At 42.3% G+C, this 25,121-nt stretch overlaps 4 protein-coding genes across 8 annotated transcripts; 2 read left to right on the top strand and 2 right to left on the bottom strand.

Moving 5' to 3' along the window:
• Positions 1-2,095: 2,095 nt before the first annotated feature.
• atp6v0cb (ATPase H+ transporting V0 subunit cb) lies at positions 2,096-10,120 on the top strand. The gene is made up of 3 exons (XM_004571346.4): positions 2,096-2,392; positions 6,966-7,149; positions 8,648-10,120. Exons 1-3 carry the CDS (start codon positions 2,317-2,319, stop codon positions 8,853-8,855), a joined length of 468 nt encoding a protein of 155 aa, XP_004571403.1. The 5' UTR covers positions 2,096-2,316; the 3' UTR covers positions 8,856-10,120.
• Positions 10,121-10,148: 28 nt separating this feature from the next.
• nubp2 (nucleotide binding protein 2 (MinD homolog, E. coli)) lies at positions 10,149-13,874 on the bottom strand. The gene is made up of 7 exons (XM_004571347.4): positions 13,726-13,874; positions 13,180-13,295; positions 12,096-12,294; positions 11,667-11,821; positions 11,314-11,424; positions 11,037-11,106; positions 10,149-10,609 (listed from the first exon to the last, which is right to left on the bottom strand). The coding sequence occupies exons 1-7, from the start codon at positions 13,739-13,741 to the stop codon at positions 10,470-10,472; spliced, it is 807 nt and encodes a 268-aa protein (XP_004571404.1). The 5' UTR covers positions 13,742-13,874; the 3' UTR covers positions 10,149-10,469.
• A 1,355-nt stretch (positions 13,875-15,229) lies between these two features.
• spsb3b (splA/ryanodine receptor domain and SOCS box containing 3b) lies at positions 15,230-21,053 on the top strand. 4 transcript variants are annotated; one of them, XM_076887410.1, is made up of 8 exons: positions 15,248-15,344; positions 17,358-17,526; positions 17,801-18,068; positions 18,602-18,789; positions 18,888-18,990; positions 19,069-19,194; positions 20,015-20,299; positions 20,451-21,053. In XM_076887410.1, exons 1-8 carry the CDS (start codon positions 15,304-15,306, stop codon positions 20,627-20,629), a joined length of 1,359 nt encoding a protein of 452 aa, XP_076743525.1. In that variant the 5' UTR covers positions 15,248-15,303; the 3' UTR covers positions 20,630-21,053. The 4 variants fall into 4 exon arrangements, with proteins under 4 accessions (XP_014267230.1, XP_076743525.1, XP_014267229.1 ...); XM_014411744.3 differs by having other exon boundaries at positions 15,230-15,344; positions 17,391-17,526; positions 20,015-21,053; XM_014411743.3 differs by having other exon boundaries at positions 15,249-15,344; positions 20,015-21,053.
• Position 21,054: 1 nt separating this feature from the next.
• eme2 (essential meiotic structure-specific endonuclease subunit 2) lies at positions 21,055-24,329 on the bottom strand. Of its 2 annotated transcripts, none has more exons than XM_004571342.6 (8): positions 23,762-24,329; positions 23,049-23,170; positions 22,866-22,964; positions 22,648-22,772; positions 22,465-22,528; positions 21,897-22,012; positions 21,624-21,813; positions 21,055-21,547 (listed from the first exon to the last, which is right to left on the bottom strand). In XM_004571342.6, exons 1-8 carry the CDS (start codon positions 24,180-24,182, stop codon positions 21,392-21,394), a joined length of 1,293 nt encoding a protein of 430 aa, XP_004571399.1. In that variant the 5' UTR covers positions 24,183-24,329; the 3' UTR covers positions 21,055-21,391. The 2 variants fall into 2 exon arrangements, with proteins under 2 accessions (XP_004571399.1, XP_004571398.1); XM_004571341.6 differs by having other exon boundaries at positions 22,866-22,967; positions 23,762-24,323.
• Positions 24,330-25,121: the final 792 nt, after the last annotated feature.

Below are 25,121 nucleotides of genomic sequence, written 5' to 3'. Positions count from 1 at the left end.
TATTTTCGTTTGGCTGTCTTGTGCATGTCTCTCTTTTGTGGAAGCTGACACTGACGCTGCATGACTGGAAAATATTCAGCAGATATGAGTCAGATATAGTTATAAATATATCTTGGTAGTGAGCTGCGCTGCAGAATTCAATTCATAGAAATCCATGCCACATTTCAATCAAACCTAACAGAGAAACCGAGCCTGCTGTATTTGAATCATGCATACCTACCAACTCACAGCTGTGGAAACTGATACACCTGGTTATTTATCAGACATTTTATTTGGCATGTCAATGTGCAAGCGATCAATGTCAGTGCAGTCATATAAATTAAAAAAGCGCAAACTGATTTGCAGTGTGTGTGTGCGCGCCTCGCTGTAATGTATCTGCAGAGATGCAGCAGCTTAAATGGCGAAGGAGTGGAGTAATTCCTTCTTTTACAGTAAGTGGAATTGACTCTGTCTCACCAAGGCTGTGCTCTCCATTCAGGATTCACACTCTCCTAATCGCACATGCACGGCTATATTTAGCTGCTCCTTTGGATGCTGGTCTGGCGCATCTCCTTGAAAAACCATGCTTCTTAGCCTCGAGGAATAAGATGCTTAAGTGTTTAACAGTACACTGAGACTGGTCTTTTCCTTGACCGCCACCCCTGCCACTTGGCTTAGTGAGTGGGTGGGTTAAAACACAGGCTGAGGAGGTCCCAACGAGTACTGATCTGATTCAATGACTGAATATTGCAGGAGCTGGTACTGGGGTGTGTGTGTGTGTTTAAAATGATGTCGAGGATTTCTGTTTCTTATGTAAATTTAGACACTGGGTATCTCAGTGTTGTTATGTAAAGGGAAAATTTTACATTATCTATGACATATAACATGTGTGGAACTGAGCAGAATCACTGAAAGCTAAAGGATGACAGTGTGCACTGACACTTTGTAGCAAACGTGCCTTTCATGATGCCCTTGTGAGAACTTCTCACAGTTCCCTCTTTCCCTTCCTTAAAAGTAATTCCAGAGATCAGCCAATAAATTATAGCGTATGCTCTCCTTACAACACAGTCATTACCATTTACTCAAAACAAACAGGAATCAATGAAGTAGGTATGTAGACTATCACATTACATGCTATTAAATAGGCTCTGAGTATGAACACTATAATCCAGTCTCAGCTGAAATGCTACACACCTCTCTCTTCACCCCCCCACCCGGATCAATGAGTGTTCAGTCAAGGACCAGAAAAAGAGAAAACAGAAATGAAAGTCATTTCATTCATAGTGACCGTTTTGCTACCAGCATCACCACACACACAAACACACACGCCATCCCCATCTCCAAATGTTCTGTTCTTGTTTTATACCCCTGATTTACTAAGATACTGGCCAGTTAAAGTGATCGAAAGGAAGGAGGCCTGTGGTCCTTGTGGAGAAATGGCATCACGAGTCATGAGGCTATTACAGTAGCACTGGGGGAGGGGGCCTGCATGTAGTGCTGACTTGACTAGGCAATGCAGAGTGAGCAGGGTAAGAGGAATAGATGGGAGAAGAGGAGGAGGCATGGGGACTGCACAAGCTTTCTCTGAGTCACACATGCAGACATTCTTCATCTCTAACTCGGGGTGCGAGCTCTCATGACCCCTTCCTCTTTCTTAATCTCAGTGAAATGGGGATTCTCCCACTGTTATGTGGTACATTACTGCATATCACACCTGACTGCAAACCACCTTCCACTAAATGGCCCTAGCCCGGGTGCAAGGTGTAGAAAATAATAAATAAGATATCTATTGCTTTCACCCATCATTTCGTCCTCATTCTTCAGAAGGGTGAATTAAATGTAGATATCAAAGGGAAAGCCTGCAGCGGAGCATACCAAAGTGAAGCACAATAGGGGTGACCTTTAAAATAAAAGGTGAAAAGAAAGAACAAAAACGCTGTTTTTGCTCAGACTACGTCATTAAAACATCGCTTTAAACCCGTACATTTTCTTTCGTAAACAGTCTGTGTCGAACAGTAAATCATTAACCTTTTTTTTTTTACTGCGCCCCCCTCTCACCCTGTCAGTGATAGGTTTTGTCCGTACGACCAGTCAGGTGATATTTTCCGCTTCGCCATTTTGTACTGCTGCGCCGGGTATTTATCGCAGAAGTCGTGACTGTTTCGTTTACACTGTTAGGTTAGGCGACAAGAAGGTTCCTTCTTAGTATAGTCGCTTCAGCATTTCAATTCCGTGGCCTTCGACAGGTTTCGTGAAGTGCGCTTTTTGACACACCAGATATAATTAATTTTGTATATTTAGTTTATTTTTTTTTTATACCGTAAAACGTGAGAAAGAATGTCGTCTTCCGAAGGCCCCGAGTACGCCCCGTTCTTCTCAGCGATGGGTGCCTCTGCGGCGATGGTGTTCAGCGGTAATTATAAAAGGATTATATTTCATATATCAATTATTATTTAACCAGTGGTGCAGTTTTCTTTTGCAGCTTAATCCTTTTTGTGTGTGTGTGTGCATGTGTCCCAACGCGGCGATCTCAGCCATAGTACTTCTTTCCGAGCTAAGTGTGAGGGCCGTCCGCTATCGTGGCAAAGCTAATCTCGAGCAGTCGTTTATTTAGACTTCGCTGGTGCAGCCAGTGATTGTTGGCGTGTTCCCAACTTGCTAATTTTTAGTTTGTATTTCTTTGTGAATACAATTGTCACAGCTAGCCTTCCCGCTTCATCATGAGACTGCGAGGACTAGTCTAAGCTAGTTGACTAGCTGATGACGACTACAAAAGTTAGCTCTGGCGTTAGCCTGTTTTGTCTAAAGCAAAAGGCACGAGAGAGGAAGGGATGCGAACATATACGATCGTGCCAATACTCTATTCAAATAAAGTAGTATTATGAGACTGAGTTGTAATATGGTTCACTCGTAACACAGCCTTTTGTTAGGGTGCTTCTTTTAGGCATGTTGGGTTGATTGCCACTTTCCTCTAAAAACACTCTGCTGCATTAAGGCTACAAGGGTGTTGAGTAATAAGTTGTAGGAGTTGTATTAAGAAAGGACGCAATTTTAGAAAGTGAAACTCGTAAAGCTCGAGTTTTTTCGCTCTACATAAACGGTTTGAGTTTTGTTTGTAGCGTGTTATCGAAATTACTGGTTGGTTGAAAACCTCTTTCTTACAACTGAGCACTGGAAACCAGGATCAGCTGGTTAACTTCCTTATTGGTGTAAGGAATGACACAAGATCACATGATTATCACATGATGAGCCTTCTGACTCGGAAATGCCATCTGGGTATTTATCTTCTTACACGTTAACTTCAGGATGTTAAAGTTAAGAAGTCAGCAGGGAATTGTTTTAAATATCAAGTCATTGTTAACTAGTTTCAACAGGACTGGTTTCAGGGCTTTAAGATGGAAAGTGGGAAGTAATATAAAAAGTGAACTTTGATACCTGCTTGTTTTTTTTTTTTATTACAGGTCACAATTGTTTTATGGACTATTTCCTAATTTAATACTTCTCTTCCTTTAATTTGGTGTAATGGCAGTAATGTTTTTCCACACTTCAAAAATAATTTCACATTGACAAAGTTTACAATCATGCTGCAACAGTTAAACCACCAAGCCACTAATTGACCAATTTACAGAGTTGTAACTCCAGGCATGAGGGAGCTCTGTCATATTTATCTTGTTGATACCTTTTTTTCAAGACATCACAAGATCTGTGAAAAATTGGCATTTTCAGACCTCATCATGAGATTTCATGAGCTGCAGCAATTCAGATTCAAATATGATATAGTGAGTGCAAGTAATAAGTAATAATGCCCAGCGATTAATCACGTGTTATATGTAATTGCCCCATGTTAGAATACTTATTATTATTTTTAAGTCTGTGATGGTGAAAGAGTAACAAGTGGGACACTGCAGAGAAGAAAGGGGGCTCGTGCTTGCATGAAAATGGGGACTTTTTATGAATCGAGCTTCAGCTTTGAGCAGTCTAATTGTTCTGTGGTTTCATTAACAGGAATTGTTGCCTGTGCTTCTGTGACATCAATCACTGCAGTGTACATGAGCTCTAAAATAGTGGCTGCCATTTAAGTTTATTCTCAACATGTCGTACTTTAAGGGGTTGGCTAAAGATTCTTACAATAGAATATTTTAAAATGTTTGAACGTATCTGCTGAAATAAGTGGATGCCTTGGTTTTTAATAACGGCACTTGGCGTCCTGCTGTCACATGCTGTGAGTTGCAGCAGGTGTCAGGTGATAATGAATTGTTTTAGTGATCTTTAGCTAAGAACAGGTGTTACAATCTGTGGGACAAGTAGCACTTCTCCTGTGGCAGCATTCTTTCTGTTTCTCCTCCTTCATGAATCACCACAGCACCTTTTCTCTCTGCAGAACCAATAAAAATAAAATGTAGATTTATATCCTGATTGACAAACCTACTGATTGTGGGGTTGATGCATGTTCATTGCTTGAAAAACTGCTTCTCTTGCGCTGCAGTAAATTTTCGATTTCCTGCAAAGCTTATTTTTCTTTTTTCTGCCTAATCATTTTTAGAAAGTGATTTTTAGTTACTTGACCTTTAATTAACATTTGCGTTATTTCTCTGTCTTCCGTGTTGAGAGATGATTGGTGATGGCACATATAGGTTCTAGACATCCCCCTCAAGCTTCTGATGCAATATATCGGTCAGGGCAAGTCTTAGTTTTCACAACCAGCATCTTTTCCTTTCCACGTTGCAGCTAGAAGTCCTGTTTTCTAAGACTGGTTAACGGTTTTCGAATGAAGAAATTGCAGTTTCATGTTGAATTTCTTTTCTTTCCTCAAAACCAGTGCTTCCTCATTTATCTGCATTCATGGCAGACGGATGGGCTGTCTGCTGCGTAGGCATTTCGCATGCAAGATCATCTCTAGCTGCAGGCACCTCCTGCTCTGACAGAATAAGACGTCATAAGGGCATCCCATACATAAAATATTCTGTGGGTGGAAAGGAGGAAAAGCTCTTTACCTACGCTGCGGGGATTAGGATTAAAATCCAGAGGTTTTTCTTCCACACCACTGTAGAAACCATTCTGCCACACATCAAACTTTTAATCATCAGGACAGAATAAGAATGTTTATCAGCGCTCACCTGTCACGCTTGAGTAAGGCCTAATAGACCAAGAAAGAATAGTCGAGGGATTATATTACTGACTGTAATGTATTACACTCACTGATGATGGACGGCTGAATTTTTCTAAACTTTTAAATAGACGAAGGCTGAAGTGTGTTAGCATATTGCCCTGTAGTCATTTGGTTTATCAATATAATAGTTTTCTTTTGGGGAAAATGCTTTAAACATCGCTGCTGTCTCAATCAGTTTTTATATTGAAGCACTTCGGTCAGTGTCACGTCTAATTTAAAGCATTTACACCCCCGGCTGAAAGTTTGGCACCTCCAAAGTCAAAATGAAAAGTAAAACTCTTTTTCTCACTTCTTTTGGTTCTTGCAATTCTCACAAAAAACAATGCCCAGTCATACAAAGACACATCTGAGTAGATGAGCAGGAGTGATTTAACCTCTAGTGATATCATCAGTCTGATGTTAAATCAATATAAGTAGTGAGGGGGGTGTGGGCTGGCTGCGGGCTGGCTGCCATGTGCACATTTGTGGATTGGCCTGAATCTCCTTCCTGTCTGTCTCTAGATCTGTTTGCCAGATATCCTCGCAGCTAGTTTTATTTAAACTGACCAGAAAGCCATCTCTCCAGGCTCTACACAGTGCAGGACACCTCGGGCTGTGTTTACCAGGCTTTCTCCAAGGATGATCTCACAAGAGACTTTTCAGATTTAATCATCATCTGCGTGTTGGCTACAGAGAGCCAAGAAAATGACATTGTCAGGGCATTGGTTTTTACACCACTGATATGACAAGGTCAGCTTAAGATCATAGTGGCCTCATAAATGAGAGGTTACAGATTTACACTTTTTTTTTTTTTTTTTCCCCGTATTCTCAAATATTTTGTTACATGGGATTTGCCAGCTTGGTAACAAAATTTGAGTGCAAAGGCTGTATTGAGCAATATTGTTGAATTTGTGAAAACTGAAAATTTACCAATAAAAATGTGAATGTGTTTATAGCCAAAATGGTGGCCCATACAGAATGTAAGCAGTGTGTGGTCAGAGCTTTGAGCTGTTTGCTTTGAAGTGAATGAACAGGTTTGCATTAATGTGCACACACCTTTGACAGAGGAAACCTTGTCAAACCAGCCTCTCTGATTCTCGACCCTCTTTCAGCCTTTTGTTTGTATATTGAGAAATGAGCCACATTGACCTTTTTTGTCAGGCAGAATTATGACTTGTTGTTAATGGATGTCTTTTCTTCTATATTTGTTTATACTATGCTTTTCTAATTTCGAAACGGGCAACTATTGATTTTTCTTTTACTCTGCTCCTGCCGTCAGACTTGATTGTGTGTGACGCAGACGGTGCCGTTGTAAGTCACAGATCAGCAGAGCTAAATTCGCTGGTGAAGCTTTTTGTTCTCTACGTCCCCCATTACTTTACAGCCTGACAGGCTAAAGATGTTACACAGCAGATGTTGCAGGGTTGTGAATAAATATGTATTCACACTGCAGTTTTGTGTGTGTACTGAAGCCCAAAGTTCTTCAGAGTGTGATATATATACAGCTCTGCAGCCTAATTCTGAAATAACATTGGTTGAATGAGAATACATATTTAATTGTCTAAATCTGTATTTGTAGAAAATGTTTTCATTGGTTTCAATTTGAAGGGGAAAATTTCCCAAGTAGAGCCATGTTGGATTTTTAAAGGGAACAGAAACTAACAGCTGTGTCGTTGCTCCATCTCCTGTTTCGCTTCTGCTTCATTATTCAGCTCTGCCTTCTGGGTTCAGTCATCTGTCTACCAGCCCATTGTGACCTGTGCATTGTAGTTTATGTGCTCTAGTTTGCTGTGTTTTTATTTATCTAACTCGTTATCATTTCTGTCATTCCTTACAGCCTTGGGAGCAGCCTATGGCACAGCCAAGAGCGGTACAGGTATTGCTGCAATGTCTGTGATGAGGCCAGAGCTCATCATGAAGTCAATCATCCCTGTGGTCATGGCGGGTATCATAGCCATTTACGGCCTGGTAGTAGCAGTGCTGATTGCCAACAACACTGCAGAGAAGCAGTCTCTTTACAAGTGAGTTCGCCTGACAAATTATTTTCTATAGATGCACAATTTGCAATTTTTCTTTTTCTTTCTGAAAGACTGACCGTCCAGTTCTGCTTTTAGACAATTTGGATTTCATTGTGTGTACTCTAATTTGGAATATTCAATCATTAAAGGACGTTCTTCCAATCTCGCTCAAAATAATGAGTTCTGGGATGGTGAACAGGGCAAAGAAAAAGTGTCAAGTCCCTCATTATCTAAGGCCAAGTCACACAAGTATAAAGACGAGATATATGTATAAAAATATATAAAATTTCAATCAGTTGGTAAGCAATTGCTGGCAGGCACTAGGTGAAAAAGGCCATTTGCACCAAAAACCACCTTATGATTGCTTTGGTTGCTGCATTTTCCAATAATTTCATGAACAACTCAGACTTCTCTGCAAACAGTTGCCAACCAGGAGCCAAGTGGTGGTAAAACTTGAACAAGTGCAGACGTTTTTGGTTTCTTTCACACTTTTCAGCCTTACTACCACTTGGAAAGTAGTTGGTTTGGAGAGAAGTCAGCCTCTTCCATCTGAACCTTGGGCAACCACGACAACCTGCTAGCAACCAAATCAATCACAAGCAAGTTTTCAGTCCAGCACTGTAAGCCTGTTTCACCTATCACCAGCCAGCAGTCATTCGCTGGCAGGTCGGATATCACATTTTTCCGTAGCAACCTGTTTCACGGTCGCCAATCTGTTGCGGGGATAACTGATCAAGACGGACAATTATTCACACTCCATATTTATTATAAATATTAAGAAATATTTGTTCTAAACATCCTTGATTTCTATCTTAATTCATTTATTCTGTGTAATGCCTGACAGTATGGGCAGTGTGCAGTATGGCCATATACAGGGAGCTTTACCAGGAAAAAGTAATAAGCTATTGAAACTGCTTTTTTTTTTTTTTTTTTTTTTTTTTTTTTTTTTTTAAAAGAAGTAAAAGTGTTGTGGGGTTTTTTACGCACTTCACTGAGTAACGCACATGATTTGTTTGTTTGTTTTGTTTGTTTGTTTTTGTTACTACACAATGGAAAGGTATAATGATCTGGAGATGAACACCACATGATCTACTTTGGTTTTTTTTTTTGTTTTTGTTTTTTTAAATTTCAGAATGACTTTTACTCAGTATCATCAGACTTTTAGCTGCTCTGAGTGTTTGCCTGGGCTATCGAGTCCCTTGCTATAAGGAAAGTCTGTTAATTGAAAAAATGGGGAATGAGTCATACTGTTGAACTGAGATTCAACAGTATGACTCAGTAACTGGGGGGAAGAATCAAATGAACATGTTGGTGATTGAATAAAATGTTGCATTGGTTACAGCTTGTAAAAGAAATATCAGCTTTTCGGGTCACTAGACTTGTATCGAAGGACAGGCTGTGATTAGTCATATTAGTCTTGAAGATGCTCTGATTTGTGTCAACTTCAAAGGTTAAAGCAACATCTTTGTGCTAACCACTGTCTGTGTCTCTCTCTGTGCAGGAGTTTCCTCCAACTTGGAGCTGGGCTGAGTGTGGGCCTCAGCGGACTGGCAGCAGGTTTTGCGATCGGCATTGTCGGCGACGCGGGCGTGAGGGGCACAGCTCAGCAGCCAAGGCTTTTCGTGGGCATGATCCTCATTTTGATTTTTGCTGAGGTCTTGGGTCTCTATGGGCTCATTGTTGCTCTCATCCTCTCAACAAAAGGTTAAAAAGAGAGAGGAACAGGTTTGGGCGGGGGATTTTGGCACGCAAGATGAAAGAAGTGATGCAGGAGGGGTAAAAATAAATTAAAATGGCTCCATAAATATGGTCTTATCTCAACAATGTGTACAGTCGTCCCAATTTGATAGTCAACTTGTAAATGCGCAATGTAGTGATTTGTCTGTCTTGTGTGTGGGTGTGTGCGTGTGTTTAAAAACAACTGTATGATGAAGATTCCTTTTCTCCCTCCACTTATTTCAGGCTTTGAGGCCAGCTTGGCCTCTGGTCTTAGAGAGCTGACCAAAGGGCCGTACAGCTTTTCTTTTTTTCCCTCTCCTCCCATATCAGCCTGGGAGTTGACACAGTTTCTGCATTAATCTTGAGGATCTATTTGTAAAAAGAAATGTGTATGGACTAAAAAAAAAATTTTTTTTTTCTTTTTCCACTGATTTTATTTATAAGAAATTGTTCTTTGAACTGTTTAATGCAGCAAAAGTCTCTTAATTCCCCAGGATATATACATATATAAATATATAGACATATAAATATCTATATAGATAGATTTAATGCACTGTGGGTTAATCGTGATAAGTGGTTGGAATTCCTCTGGACGTAATTCTTGGTTTAATAATTAAGATTGCCTTTAGTATGTTGCTGGTGGAGTGGGAGTTTTATGTGTAGCTGTATTCTAATCATTGCGAACATTCTCAAACTTCAGTGTTTTTCCTGTAGTACTGCTGTTTGCATTAAAAGTGTGTGTGCCCTGTGTTGGGGTCTCACAAGTGTAATTTCCACATTTCATCTCCTCTCCATCTTATTCACCTGCCCCCTTCTCCTCCCCTCATCCGTGGATGTACTTCATCTCTTCCACATTCCAGCCGTAAGAATCCTGCATGGGTTTTAGTGTTTTGTTGCTGTTGGAATATGAACCTGAAGCACAGGCTGGTTTCAGAAGATTATGATCCAGATCAAGAATCAAGACTTATGATATCAGATTTAAATAATATCATTGCAAAAAATGAGGGTTAAATGGTATTTGGGAGATGTGTTGTAGGATGTAACAGGGAGATTAGTATGCAAAATTCGACCTAGTTTCCTACATGGACTTGACCAATTTGATCTGGAGTCTTGTTTTCTGAAAATGGTACTGCTGCTGACGCATTTTACCGAAGCACCAATCGACAAACCTGTATTGTCACTGGTATTGAATTTATCCTGATGTGTCGACGTGAATGTTTTCACAATTGAATTAAAGATTCCAACTTAGATTTGACTTGCGTCCAAACACACAGACTGTAGCGTTTTCAGTACTCCATATTTTATTGTCGTTTAAAGCCTCTCTTGGGCAGCACAGCTTACCATCGTATTACAGACCAACATACAAAGAAAGGTCAGCTGAGTTGTTAACAGTAGTTATCTTTGTTTTGTTCCGCGCTCAGAGCCGACAATCTTCAAACCACAACAAGTGCAGCTTCAGCAGACATATGCACAAAGTCTGCTGTGCAGCAGAGATAACGGACACTACCAGCATGATCAGTAAATGGTTACATAAGGCTGGAACTAAACAAAGGAAGTCAACACTTCTCATGTAGTTTTCACAGCACAACTATGCAAAATCTGTCTCAGTCAGTTTGTAGGCTGTTGAGCAAAGTCTGAGAAATACTGCTAATGGCACTGAAGGTGGCACTGTCAGGAAATGACTGTGTGAAGTCTCTGCCCTCCTCTATACTGGCGCTGAGAAGAGGATCCAATGGCACACAACCTGAAATGAGTGAAAAGAGATGACTGATCCCACATGAGGTTAACTCTTAATACACATCCCAGCATCCTCTGTTAGTAGTGCAACTCAAATTAGTCATTGATGAAATGTGCTATAGTTTTGTGTGCTGGCTAAAGCTGGCGACTCAATGCCACTGGTGAGCTGATCGATCTGCATTATTGATTTTCACACAAAGTGGTTATGCAGTCAGAAATTATTGAATTATATATTCATCTGAGTGACACCTACTGATCAGTTATGCATCATTCTTTTGAACAAAGTGTCTGCATAGACTTTAAGCAGCATGGAAGTGATGGAAAACCCCCAGAATCATGACTGGTGGGTCAGGAGTGACACTTCCTGCTAGTGTACTGAGACACCTTGTGGCTGCATGCTAGCATTACAAGTAATTCACTGCTGTGACTCTCACCTAGAAACACAGACCCAGTCGTTTTGGCCAACTCTTCACCACCACCCTTTGAGAATACATTGCTGCACTCCTTAAAAAAAAAACGAAAAAGGTAATGATTAAAATAAAATCAGGTTATTCTAAATGGAGAACCAAAGAACGGAGATAAGACTAGAAGAGTGCTAAATAAACATAGTTTGGTGAGTAAATAACTGAGGACATATTAAAAGGAGCACAGTGTCTGATAAGTTGTATATTTCAGTAGAACAAATAAACAGCAGCATAAAGGCTCACTCACAGAGCAGTGTGGACAAACAAATCCACTCATGTTCTCTACGATCCCCAGGATCCGTACACCTGTCTTCTTGCAGAAGGTGATCTCTCTTCTCACATCACCTGTAGATACTGCCTGTAAGAAAATACATGACCAACTTACTTTGAGTGTCATTCATAAAAGAGTGTTTTTATTAGCATGCATTAGGTGGTCCAGCAGTTCTGTCTGTAATAATGACCCCAATAAAAGGAATATATGACAACATATTTTGGTCTTTGCAGAAAATACTACACAAGAGAGGTGCAGTGATGGCCAGTGTTCTTATTTACCTTACTATACAAAACGTGTGTTTTTTCTTGCCTCATTCTGATATGTACCTGAGGGGTGGTGACCAAAATGGCTCCATCCACTCTGTGCTTCTTAAGGTTTTCCAGTACGGCCAAATGCTCATCTGATGTCCCGGGCGGTGTGTCCACCAGCAGCACATCCAGCTCTCCCCAAGCTACATCTGACACAAACTGACCAATCAAAGCTGTGGGTAAAGCACATGCAGACATGGATAGGATGAATGGTAGAACAAACTTGAGCTCAACAGCAAAGTCTTCAAACACTGGGCTGGTGATGCAAACAGTCACATTGCACAATTACTTAAACTTAGTACTGTGAATGCACACAGGGTTGGAGATTCTTGGGAAGCACAGGGTGCTTGTTTGTGGTGCTCTTCAAGACCTCAAAGGATGTCTTGAAGAGCACCTTCACAGGTCTTGTACAGTTCAAGCCTTTCAGATTAGTAGTCTAGCAGATACCGTTTTTCTTGGGACCCCTCCACACCACAGCTTCATCTGGGTCCTCCAATAGAAAGCCAATAGACATAAGGGCCAAGCTCTTCTGGGTGTCAGTGTATACCGGCACCCAACCCGAGTCACACTGGTGCACGTCGGGCCGGCCCATACTCAGCATACGAGGAATGCTTGGCCCACAGAGGTCAACGTCGAGGATGCCAACCTGATTAAACCAGAAGTTCCTGAATGAGCTTCCCATTTGTATGAACATAGTCAGGCATAGCAAAACAAAACAGTAACACTGATGGGTGATTTCTCCATTTAAAAAAAATAATGAATCCAATTAAGCATTATAATGTGTTGGAATATAACAGCATGGTGGTAGGGCTGTTCGATGTAACGATATCGGATGACGATATAAAAACATATGTCGTTTCATTTTATGCTATCCTTTGTTTCGTGGTGTCGCAAAATAAACTGTTTACGGTAATATTTTTTCATGTTTTGATGGTCACTGTAGTGGCTTTATTAAAGTTCTCTCTTTCTCATATATTTAATATAACCACACTATGGACGGACAAGCCCCTGTTTTTATGCGTTGTGGTTAGCAACAATGACGGTAACACCATCGCGTGTCCGCTTGTTTATCTTCCACATAAACCTTTCACAATAAAGCTCAAGATCCTGTTGAGACTTTTCAAAATAAACTGAATCACGTGAAAGAGCAGATTATTTACGGATGAGAAGTAAAAAAGAGGCGCCAGGTGCTAAAAAATAAACCTTAGACTCAAACGTTAGAACAGGCTTTTCCCCACAGCACTCCGTGTAATAAACACTCACAAAGAAAACGGTGGCTGTTACAACTTGTGTCTAAAAATGTATAGTTTCATGCATCGGTTAAAACACTGGACTCCAGCTACATGACGCGCAGCTGGAAACACTTCCCGCAAGATGGAGCTGCCCGAGATTCACAGAATTTACAGAAAATGTTACATTTTTGTGATTTATATCGTTATCGGGACGATAGATGTCTTATATCGGGATATGAGATTTTGGTCATATCGCACAGCCCTACATGGTGGCATATCTTGACATGAACTAAGCTCACCTTCTTCCCAGCATGCTTCAGGGCCAGCGCCAGCTCTGTGGTGATGGTGCTCTTTCCCACTCCTCCTTTCCCTGACAGAACCAACACAACGTGTCGGACCTGGCCCAAGTTTCCATCTGATTTAAAAAGCAGAAAAAAACTAATAAATTAAGGCTTTATTAGTTTAAATTTAAACAAGCTATGAGACACTCTACCTAATCTGGAAACAGGTTTTAGATAGTGCGGAGGGCACGAGCCCAGTTCACAAGTTCAGCATCAAGTTACTGTCGTTACAGTGCACAGTAACTATATAATTATACATGTTTATTACAAACTTCACTTTTCTAAGGCGATGAAGGCCTTTTACTGAGTATTGAACGACACGGTGGTTAATCCTTAGCAAACGACAGTCAAACATAATCTGAAACGGTCAGTTAGCTTCTGGTAGTTAATTGGCTAAATTAACCGTCAACTACCGTCTCCTAGCATGACAATACACAAAATATATGATAATTAAAAACTGCAGGTATCTGCGAATACTTTTGTTCGCCGGTAACTTCGACTTACCATTAATTTCTTCCATATTTTGGATATCAAATATGCGCACAGAACATGAGGGATCAACTTCCGATATAGTCACGCAACACCTATCCAATCATACAATACATCCTACATCCAAGTCCCGCCTTTCTTTAAACACAACCAATAGGTTTCTGAAGGGTAGTGCGCTGCATTCAAGAGCGAAGCAAACGTTCAAAAACACAGAGTAAACACGCCCTTGACTGCATGACAATGGTGATCATTATTTTAATCTGGGTCGAAATCTAGAGTCCTACCACGCCAATTTTTTTTAATCTTTGGTTGAGACTGTTATCTGACCAGAAAGCAACAGTTTTAATTAAATGTCGTGTTTAAAATACTTTACTTCCTTTGACTACGATGACCTGGATGACTGAGAACCTTCACAGACACTTTACTTCTGTGTAAACGCTTTTTGGAGAAAAGCAGAAAAAAAATGCTTTTATTAACGTTGCTGTTGACTGGGAACACAAAAACAAACCACAGAGCAACTTGTTGGGACGGATGAATATGGTTTATAGTTTTTGGGGTTATAAGACTTTATTACGAGAGGAGTGCCAAGCCCATTTTAGAGAAATTTCGGAGTGACGCACAACACCCATGCCCATGGATTTGATTTTCCTCTTTAGCGTTCTCTCTTTTTCTTAAATGGATCGTATTGAAGATGTGTTTTCACAATTCGTCTTTCCATTTAAAACACAAAACTTCGCCTGAATTGGACGTGCACACATTTTCAGCCTTTTTTTCTTTGTTTTTTGTAGACATACAGTGTGGGGAAAAATCTTAAATAGGAATGTGATGGGGGGCGGGGGGGGGGGGGGGGGGGGGGGGGGGGGGGCAGATGGGATATTGCACAGTGGCAGGAATGAGCAGCAGTACAGACTGAACAGTACAGAAGGTTTTCTTTTGTGGCAGTTGTTACAGTATTGCACTTTTTAAAAAATATATAAATATCAATAAAGTGGAGTGACCAGTGCAGATTAAACAGAGTACTTGTAAAGCAAACAGACTCCTGTAACGTCTGCCAGATGGTAATAAGGAGAAGAGCTTATGTGCTGGGTGGCTGTGCTCCTTGATGATGCTGTGTGCTTTACGGTGAAGACAAATGTCCTGAATGACAGGAAGCCTCATGCCAGTGATGTGCTCTGCTGCCTTCACCACCCTCTGTAGTGATTTACGGCTGCTGGCAGAGCAGCTTCTGTACCAAACTGTAATGCAGCTTGTCAGCAAGCTCTCAATTGCACACCTGTAGAAATTTGAGGTGATTTTGGCGTTCATGCCAACTTATTCGTCTCCAGGTTTGTATTATCAGCAACCCACAGATCAGAATCTGTTCAGTAGCAACAATCCCACAGCATGAATATACCCTATATATAATATAGTTATTATGCTTTATAAATACCGCAACTAGGTGACTACACAAATCAACATGAACTCCTCCTCCACACAGGTCTTATCCAATAAGCTGTGAAGAGGGCGTGGAGAAGTAATGTTTACTTCTGTCTTGTAAGAAGTGGGACAGATGCACGCTGCACCCGTGACACACTTGGATATAGAGACACACCAATGAGCCACTGCAACACAGTGAGCAGGAAGAGTACAGCAAGGTAAGCACAGAATTCCTGCTGGGAATGACACAGTCCTGTTGCACTGCCTGTTATATATGTGCTAAGATAAAGGATCTGATCATATTTAACGGAACGATTCATCGCAAGCGTTATGAAGTAGACAGCATTCCTTCATGAGGAAATGGATCAGATTCAGGTACATGCGTACATTTTCAGTAGTTTTAAACGTGCCTTCATTATTGCTGTGGCAGTCCACTGGCACCTACCTGTCCTTACATAGACTGACAAAGGAGCTGCTCAAACTCGGTGCTCCGGATGATGATGCATTTAGAGTAATGTAGGGTAAGGCCCAATTAAAATGAGACTGGCTCCAGACTAACTAATCTAAATTAATGGCACTCTCCTGCACCTGTTTGCAAAGCGGTAACCAGCTGTTCCCTGCAGGCATTAACCATGAGAGTTAACAACTCAAGATGTGTAGTTTTTAGCAAATAAAGGCTCTGGTTGTGGTTTGGGTCGTTAACTGTATGTTATTACAGGGTATAATAAGTCTGCTACTCATATTATTTTGTAAACAAGGGTACATTTCAGAGAGGCAAACGCTGCCATTGAGGCATGTGATTGTGCATTTGGTAAACAGTTTGAATAAGATTAGATTCGATGTTTGAAAAAGCACACACAGTCTGGTGATGTTCTGGTTATTGCATTTGTAATTACAGTGTTTTTAACGAGTAAAGCTGACTAAGAATGGAAACAGTGTTGTTGACAGCTTCATTTGTAATTGACTGCAGTCAGCTATTATTGTAGTCTCAATAGTGTGCGCGCATTTTATAGCTGTTTACTGGCTGCCACTCCTTGAGCCTGTTTCTGCCAGAGTTTCCAGCCTGTTTTCCTCCTCACTGTTGCCAAGTTCTTGCTCAAAGGTGGTCATATGCTTGTTGGAATCTTTACGTTACAGCTTGAGACGACTAGTGTTGTGATTTGGCGCCATATAAATAAAACTGAATTGAATTATTGCTCTGTTAACAGCCAAAATCACATGATACAAATGATATAGGTTTCTTATTTTAGCTGTAATTGCTGTTACACCTGACCCACTTATCAGTGGTCAGGTGACCCTGGGAGTCCTGTGAAGCATGGGGGTCCTGTGAAGCATGGGGGTCAGCTTTAAAAAGTCAAAGGCGTGCATGAAAACACATCCTGTTGCTAACTGTGGCATATGGGACAGATGGAAATAGAGAAGCTGACACACAAAGATCATTCGAGGTGACTAGAAAGGCTTCCTCACAGTAAATCGTGCAGCTTGTCTCTAACTGTAATATCATATGTGGAAGTGAAAAATAAGGTCAGCAAACAAAACAGCTGAACTGACAGAGAGTAGTTTGGATTGACCTACTTTCAGTTGCCCTGCAGGTTTGTTAGAAACTGGTGAAATATGATAGCAGTGAGAGGTGGTTCAGACATGTTTTTGGGCCTGGGCCTTATTTTGTAGTTAAATTTAGATGAGTCAGTATGCTGCTTATTCCTAGACGACCCTCACCAGATTTTATACAAGGGGGGAGGGGGGGCTTTATATTAACTAAAGTGTCATATAATTATATAGTGTAGTATTAAGTGGACACGGCCCTGAAAAATAAAGGCATTAGACTACGTGTCCTTGGGGAGTGGAATGCTGTAGACTCTCGCTCATGCTTGCCTGGGAAAAAATAGATAACAGGGGACCATCTTCTAGTGAAAAGTTGCTGAAACGCTGTTGTTTAGACTTGAATGAGCGAGCTGGTAATAAAACTGTTAGGGGCACACCACCATTTTGAGATCCGCGGCAATGTGTCATGCAGGAAGCGTCTCTCTTCTAGAAGTATTGTGTAAGAGAATCAAAGTGTGAAATGATACTGAGCAGTGTGTTGTCTTCCATCGGATGCCTATGAGGAATCAAAAGAACTCGGTGAAGTGTTGATATTTAACAAGTACACGTACAGTGCTAAGCAGGAGTTTAGCAGTGACTGCACTTGACATAAATAAGAAATACGTGGCCTCCTGTACTTGTGCCAGCTGGTCATCAGGTGCTGGGTTGGCTTTCCACAGAACTGCAATGCTAAGAAGAGGCAGAAACGGACGGGCTCGGCACTTGGCCTGGAGTCAAACCTGGCAAGAGACAGATGCCATGGCTGTGATCCAGTCATCAGACAGAGAGGAACAGGAGGGTCGGACAGTCACACAGGTGAGACTTTCCTGTTTGTGTTTACTGGAATATAATTGAAACTGGAATTATATGTGGTCATGACATGACAGCATGCCCAGTACTTTTAAAGAATCTTCTAAGTTTACTTGCTTGTATGCATGACCTCACATCACTAGTGATACACAGTGTTCAAAAACATAGCACACAAGTTCCCGTCTGGCTCTTTAGATTGCAAACTTTCCCCTTTTTTTTCCATTCAGCCTTGGCAACCTATGTTGCTCTTTGATAGCAATTTGTTGTGATCCTGATTCAGCTCTACTGCTGGAGCTCACTGCCCCCCTGGACTAGGGCCACGTCCGTGGACTTACAGGATCCTGTTTGTAATGTTTGCGTCAACCAGATCAGTGACTTGGAGCCTGAGGTGGATTACCGGGCCGGGTTCCAGACTGTCTCTGAGGTGGTGGCATTGCCAAGCACAGTACCAGTGAAACGGGAGTCTTTCTTCCACTGTGACCCAGAGGAAGAGCTCAGTCCGCTTCTTGGCGTCATCAGTGACTGTCTCTATGGGGAGGAGGACAAAGGTGAGCAGAAGCTGATGAAAGACAGCATAAAGATGCATGTAAACAATATTATAATTTGGGCATGTTGTAGAGTCTTTATATGCTTACGGCTGTCTGTCGGGGAATATTAACACTATATTCATTCATATTCCAACTTCTGTGCATTGTAAAGGTGTGATTAGTGCCACAACAAGCTTTCACTATCAGTGTCATGTTTAAGGTTCAGGATGGTCAGAAATCAACATCTTCATTTATTTCCTTTGCAAACTCATGAACAGAATAAGAAGGCTGAGAGTCACGTACACACCGATAGATCTAACACGCTCATGATAAGCAGCTGTAACATTTACCCATTAAGATGTTACCATCTGCAAATTATACTGAGCACAGCATATAGCGGTGCCATGAAGTTTAAAGCTATTTGATCACAGATCCCTCAAAACTGCATGATGAACAGCCTTAAAGTGGCGGTAGATGAAAAGCCAAGAAACGTCGGTGTGCTTCGTTTTTGGAAGAACATCTGGCATAACTGCTCGTGCATGGCGTGTGTCCAGGTTTTGACTGGGTGTGGGATGACCACTGTAAGTCCTCTGGAGCCTTTCTGAGCTGTGACAACAGGAAGGTGAGCTTTCACTCAGACTACAGCTGCGGCACCGCTGCAATCCGTGGCAACAAGGAGCTCGCAGACGGCCAACACTACTGGGAAATCAAGATGACCTCCCCTGTCTACGGTACAGATATGGTGCGTAAGAGAAGCTAAAAGAATACTAAAGTTGTAACAAAGTGACCTGAACATGAACATTTTTAAAATGTTTGTTTTGTTTTGCTTTTCTGGTGTAGATGGTGGGAGTTGGAACTTCAGAGGTGAACCTGGAGAAGTTCAAGTACAACTTTGGCAGTCTGCTGGGCCATGATGAAGACAGCTGGGGGCTCTCCTACACCGGTGAGTTATCAGATATAATGACTTTGATTGATAAGAAAACAGTAAATAAAACAAAAATGTTTCTCTGTGTGTTCAAAGGTCTGTTCCAGCACAAAGGGGACAAAATAAAATTCTCTTCTCGGTTCGGTCAAGGCTCGATCATCGGAGTGCACCTGGATACGTGGCACGGCACCCTCACCTTCTACAAGAACCGGCACTGCATAGGTTTGTGTTTTCCTGCGTTTTAAGGATAAGTAGAAGCTTTATTTGTCGGTTGCAGTTGCCTGCAGCTGAAATGACAGACCTACTCGACCATACATAAAATATACAAACACTGGGGAGACAGGTCGGGCTAGGCAGCAAAAAAAAGGGATGGACAGTGAGATGTGTAACACATAGGGGCAATTCAGGAGAAAAAAAATGGTTTCTGCCCATGATGACTTCCAACAAGTGAGTCATCATGAGGAGAAAACAAAAACCTCCATAGCACATAAAGAAGCACAGATATCATCACACTGTAACACCATGAAACACAGATAAGCAACATAAGTGGGGAGGGTGGGTGCACCAATGTACACAGTGGTCATGGTCACTGCGATTATTCGCGCCTCCAGCTGAGCCGCTGTCTCCATCGGGTGGGAGGTAAGCATGGGAGGAGGCATTGGATCCGTGGAAGGGAGTGTGGTGAGTGCACGTCAGTATCAGTGTGCATGTGTGCGTGTCGGGGTGTGTGTCCTGAGTTCAGCTTGAGAAAGTGTCCTTTCGCCTGTTAGGCCAAGATCAACAGTCCGCAGCCTACGCAGGTGGCCTTGAGGAATAGGGCAGAGAGTCAGGTTGTTCTCGTTATCATATCTCTTGGAAGCATGTTGTTGTTCTCCTCGGTGTCAACCTTCAAGTAGCTGGCACCATCGGGGGGTGGGGGTATAGCCACATTAGAGATGTAGGTAACTGGTTTAGGGCGAACGGACTGCATCCATTTTTCAGTTAGTTACGTTTGTCTGCATATTCTAATAATCCCAATGGGCTCTGCCTGTCCTGCCAACAGGTGTGGCTGCAACAAGGTTACACAACAAGAAGTTGTACCCCATGGTGTGCTCCACAGCAGCCAAGAGCAGCATGAAGGTGATGCAGGCCTGCTATACACCCACCTCCCTGCAGTACCTTTGCTGTGCAAGGCTGCGCCAAATGTTGCCGTGTTGCCCAGACCTGTTTAATGCCCTGGATCTGCCCCCTGGCCTGCGTGTCCTCCTCCACATACAGCTGGGCTGGGTCTTCAGCCTCAGCAGCAGCCCCGAACCCTCAGAGGAGCAGGAGGATTTCGGCAAGACGAGCCTGCCTTCGAGCCCCTGCCCCAACCTGAGCCCGGTGTCCAGTGCCTGTGCTTCCCCCAGCCCCTGCACCAGTCCGATTCCCAACACGGACCCTTACCCGTCACCTCAAACTCATTCCAGCGCTTGCTCCTGTCCCCCATCTCCTCCCAGCAGCGACTACGAGAGCTGCTGCTCCGAGCCAGAAGATTATCAGTGCAAAAGGTGCCGTTGGACTTGACCACGTGGTCCAGCGGAGGAGATGTTTGACAAAAAAGAAAGAAAATTGGCACACAGCTTTTCTACCGTTGCCACAAATTTCTCCTTTTGTTGATCACAGAGAGATATTTTAGCCAACATTTGAGTGGATCGTTGCTTATTTGTTTGCTATGTAACAAGTATTTGTCTTCCACATAATGTTGAAATGAACAAGAACAAAGAGTGTGTGTGTGAGAGAGTGTGTGTGTGTGTGCGAGTGAGAGATGAGGCCTGCTGCCATTTAAAGAGGTTAGATTCAGAGAGAGAAGAGGCAAACAAAAGGTAAACTTCTAGAAAGCCGTAGACTCTGGAAGGAACAGAGGTGCTTTTTGATACTGTGAAATCGACTTTTTGTAAACGTGTTTTGTAATCGCCATTTTGCTTAAATGTCAAAGGTAGCTCTGCACTGCACTCTGCAGTTTTTTTTTGTTTCATTTTCTATTTCCAGTTTTTGCTACTTTTCTTTATGGATTTTCTTACTCAGGTTCATTCTTTAAAATAAAACCAAAAAACTAGAAAGTGCCTGCTTCAGCTTATTTATTCTAGAAAGATTCATACATATACATACAATTTATGCAGCTTATATATCTCCTATTTATACACAAAAAGCTGTGCTGAAAAACAGTCATCACATTATTCCCTGTACTTCAGATTATATTCTGGTAATCTATACATTTAATCTGCAGGAGTTAAAATGAGAAGAAAAAGTGCTTTTCCTGGAAAGTAAATCTCAAATCCAAGGCATATTTTTAACTTGTAAACATCAACATTAACATATTAGCAGCCAAGTGGAGACAGAGCATTATCAGAAACCAGATTCGTCCTCGCTGATGTCTCCCGGTCTTCTTGCTCTCGGATTAGTCCAGGACCAGCTGGGGGTTGTGGGCTGTGAGGCAGCGATAGACTCGGGCTGAAATCTCCGGTCCCACGCGTCTCTCTTTGCCTCCGCTTTTCGCTGAGAGGCCCGCGAGCAGCCCTTTTCTGTCCTCCTCTGACCCCAAGCTGTTATAAGCCTAAAATGAACAGAACATATTACAGAAGAAGAGTTTTTCTTCACGCAAACCTTATCAGACCACAGCGTCTCCTCACCTGTAGCAGCAGCTGGGGAGATGGATAGGATGCGGTCACAGCAGAGGCCACAGCAGGGCTGACTCTGTTCAGCTGCTGGATCTGCCTGCTCCAGACCTGAATCAGGCCGGAGCCATCCTTCTCTACCCAAACCCCACTGGCCCATGAGCCATCCACGCAAAAGGGCAGTTCTGCTCCCTCTGTCAGGAGTCTGCAAGAGCACAAAGTGGAGGTTTCATTAATTCACAGTCAGCCGCTATACTGTCTATGTCAGGGCACAGAACTGTGGCATACTTGAAAGGGCGTTTGGACAAAGCTTTGGTGACAGCACAAACATGATCAGTGACCTCCTGCCAGCTATCCAGGAAAACCACGGAGATATTTTTGTAGAGCTGTAGATACACGAGAACCTGGAGATGAAAGCGTTTCAAAAAGAGAGAGAGAGAGAAAGCTATTTGTTATCCATCAAGCTTTTTTGAAGATGTATACGAGTTCAAGATTCAAAGTGTTTATTGTCATGTGTACAGAGAAATAGCATCTCTCTGTGCAATGAAATTCTTCCTTTGCTGTCCATACACAAATGCCAAGTTAGATAGGGTTGAAGGAACAAGACCAATAAGGATAAAAATAATGAAAGATAAATAAATAAGTACAACAATAAGTAAGTGAAGACAAGTGAGGTACGCAGATGTTGATGTAAATGGATGTACAAAGGAGCTTAATGTACAAAATGAACTTAGTGTCCTGATGTGCAAATTGCAGTTGACGTAGGTCAGCTGTGAGTTGTGTGTACATGTGATAAAATTAGGAAGTAAGAATCGCAAATCCTTGAAAGAAAGACAGAGATTCAAAGCAAACTGACCTCCTCAATGTCCAGATGATCCATCCCCAATTTGTATTGTAGAGGCACACTGTGGGCGTTTGACCTGTTGGTAAACAATAGATCAGGTCATACAGTTTCCGCACTTTACTTATAATCAGAAAGTGGAGAAGTGAAGGAGCCACTGGGTAACAGAGGAAGTTAAGTATTCCCAGTTAAGCTGACCTGTAATCTGGCTCAGAGTCTGTCACTAACAGAGTGACCACCTTCTTGCCATCACGGTTGAGAAACTCCAAAATCGGACTCCAGAAAGACCCCACCCCCGTCTCCACCGCTTGGCTGTGGATAATCTGCGGAGTGGCAGAGCGCAGTGTGAGTTCGAGGAGCCACAGCTCCTTCATACAGTCAATGACACCATTACAACAGCTCAAAGGACTGCTTACTCTATTCACAGAGATCACTACATCCATGAAATCAGCCAGACTCAGGACCAGAAGCACCTGCTCTTCCTCCTCCACCACTGAGACCATGCCACCTTCTCCCTGCTAAAGCCAAAACAGTAATCCCTCACGGGAATCAACAAAAATGTAGCAAATTGCTAAATCTAGATTGAGTGAGCTGCCTACCTGAGGTAAATCTTGGGTCCAGGCGATGCTGCCAACGAGCTGCTCGCTCTCGATGCTGAACTTCCAGTCAAGGGAAACCAGAGTGTCCAGCAGGACGTCTGAGCCATCCTGCTGCAGAAGAACTGAAGAAAGATACAAAACAACACAGCAATTTGTGCGTTTTTGTGCATTATAAAGCCCACTGCCATCCCCGCAGGAGTCATAGTCAAGGAAAATGACATTTTTAAGGTGGTGCCTTTTAGGCTGGAAACAACAGCCATTACTTAAACAGTACTTAGGTAATGGTTCTTAAAGATTTAGACAGGCCCTTGCAAGGAGCATTGAGTCACTGATGTGGAACGTAGACCAGGATGGAAATGCAAGACTGCAGTTTGACTTTGCTGCACTTTTTCCCCCTTAAATTCAAACTGGACATCTTGTTATTGGTAATGACTGTGGAGTGGGGGCGTGAACGCTTTTGAGCTTATGCAGGGTGTTGAAGAAGTAAAGATGCCGTGGAAAACTGTATCGTAAACTAGAAATACAGAAAATACTCTTTAAGAGACAGGGATGGGATCATACATGGCACAAATACAGTCAACACAAAAGAGATCCTACCTGTGTCATTTTACATCTGCACATATTTATTTATTTATTTTTAAAGTTGGCCCCAAATTGTAGTTGTAAAGTTAATTTCCGGCGACACCTGAAGGCATCCCTGTGTCCGTGTGTACCTGGGTGTATGCAGACAGTGATGCATTTGAGGCAGTTTTCTGGCCGGAGACTCTTGAGGGTCTTGGCTGCCTCTCTCCTCCTCTGCTGCTCCCGTCTCCTCTCCTCCTGCTCCTGGGCTCTGGCCGCTCTCTGTTTCTCTCTCGCCTCCTTCCTCTCCTTCACTTTCAGCCTGTCCTCTTCTATTTCCTCCTTACTGCGACGTTTCCTGGCAGGACTCGGTGTACCGGACCCACCTGCTGCTGGAGGAGCCAGAGCAGCAGACCCCCCCCTATTTGCTGCTGAATTGTGTGAACCCTGCTCCTGCTTTTCTGTGCTGGCTGTCTGGATGCTGTTATCGCTGCCCAAACCGGGTTTTGTTTCAGCGTCGCTGTCCTCAGACTCAGAGATTTCCCACGTTTTAGCTCTCCGTAACAAAGACATCTCACATGTTAGAGTCACAGCCGAAGTCCTTATTTGTAAAACCCTGAAAAAAACTTGGGAATATATGAGTGGTACGGCATTGTTTGTATAAGCCCACGATGGTGTTCGATGAGGGACAAATCACCCAAAACTCGCGATACTTAGTACTGATGGGATTTCCAGCTCTTTTTAGAGAACCGTCTCTTTCGGCTCGACTCACTAAAAAGATTCGACTCTTTCGGTTCCCAGCCGACTCTTCAGGTTGTTTTGTTGCTTTAATTAATTTATTATTAACAACAATATAAAATTGTGCTCAAAAGGAATTACTATTGTAAAAAAAAGTGGTTTTATTTATATATGTTTATATATAAATATATACGGTGGTCCCTAGAGACAAAGCACTACAAACTCCAAAGCATGTACAAACTCCAAAACACATTTCTAGCATTAACTGAACTTCCAAAACAGAGCTACCTAGATCACTTAAATTACACAATTGAAAGCATATGTGTATTGTTTGTGTATTTATACACAAGCACTCATATAGATTCAAATAATTTAAAAAAAAAAGTTCATTTACCTGTTACTACCACACACCAAATCCGGTGTTCCAGATCTACTGGCGTTTAGATCAACTGGCGTTGGTCGAACAGATGTGTGGCAGTCTTGCGTTTCAGTAGCTGCTACCGACAAACCAGCAAAAAAAAGCCAAATGTGTCATCTGTGACACTTGTGAGGTTGTCTCAAACACACTCCGTCAGTCTTGATGCTGTTGAACAACAAAATGTTTAAAAATGTGGCGAGTTTACCTGGTGATATCCTCATGCGCGACGCGATCGCGAAAACAGCAAACAAGTAACACCACGCCGATGTTGTCCACAGGACAGCAAGAGTAAACGATCGGGAGACTCTTGTCGTCGTTATCGTTCCCCTCGCACGGTTTATTTCTCCGAATTCAGC

Source organism: Maylandia zebra, linkage group LG8 (assembly GCF_041146795.1).
Source record: "Maylandia zebra isolate NMK-2024a linkage group LG8, Mzebra_GT3a, whole genome shotgun sequence".
NCBI lineage: Eukaryota > Metazoa > Chordata > Actinopteri > Cichliformes > Cichlidae > Maylandia > Maylandia zebra.
Note: the sequence above shows the minus strand (reverse complement) of the source record. Positions and strands in the feature narration are given on the sequence as shown.

Coding starts and splice junctions, on each gene's coding strand:
- atp6v0cb (XM_004571346.4), top strand. CDS start 2,317: ATGTCGTCTTCCGAAGGCCCCGAGTACGCCCCGTTCTTCTCAGCGATG. Junction 2,393..6,965: donor TGCGGCGATGGTGTTCAGCG/GTAATTATAAAA, acceptor CATTCCTTACAG/CCTTGGGAGCAGCCTATGGC. Junction 7,150..8,647: donor GAGAAGCAGTCTCTTTACAA/GTGAGTTCGCCT, acceptor CTCTCTGTGCAG/GAGTTTCCTCCAACTTGGAG.
- nubp2 (XM_004571347.4), bottom strand. Junction 12,295..13,179: donor TGAAGCATGCTGGGAAGAAG/GTGAGCTTAGTT, acceptor TGGTTTAATCAG/GTTGGCATCCTCGACGTTGA. Junction 10,610..11,036: donor GACTGGGTCTGTGTTTCTAG/GTGAGAGTCACA, acceptor CACTCATTTCAG/GTTGTGTGCCATTGGATCCT.
- spsb3b (XM_014411743.3), top strand. CDS start 15,304: ATGAGCCACTGCAACACAGTGAGCAGGAAGAGTACAGCAAG. Junction 17,527..17,800: donor AGGGTCGGACAGTCACACAG/GTGAGACTTTCC, acceptor ATCCTGATTCAG/CTCTACTGCTGGAGCTCACT. Junction 18,790..18,887: donor CTGTCTACGGTACAGATATG/GTGCGTAAGAGA, acceptor TTTCTGGTGTAG/ATGGTGGGAGTTGGAACTTC.
- eme2 (XM_004571341.6), bottom strand. CDS start 24,182: ATGTCTTTGTTACGGAGAGCTAAAACGTGGGAAATCTCTGAGTCTGAG. Junction 23,171..23,761: donor CACTGTCTGCATACACCCAG/GTACACACGGAC, acceptor ATCTTTCTTCAG/TTCTTCTGCAGCAGGATGGC. Junction 22,773..22,865: donor TAGTGATCTCTGTGAATAGA/GTAAGCAGTCCT, acceptor GCCACTCCGCAG/ATTATCCACAGCCAAGCGGT.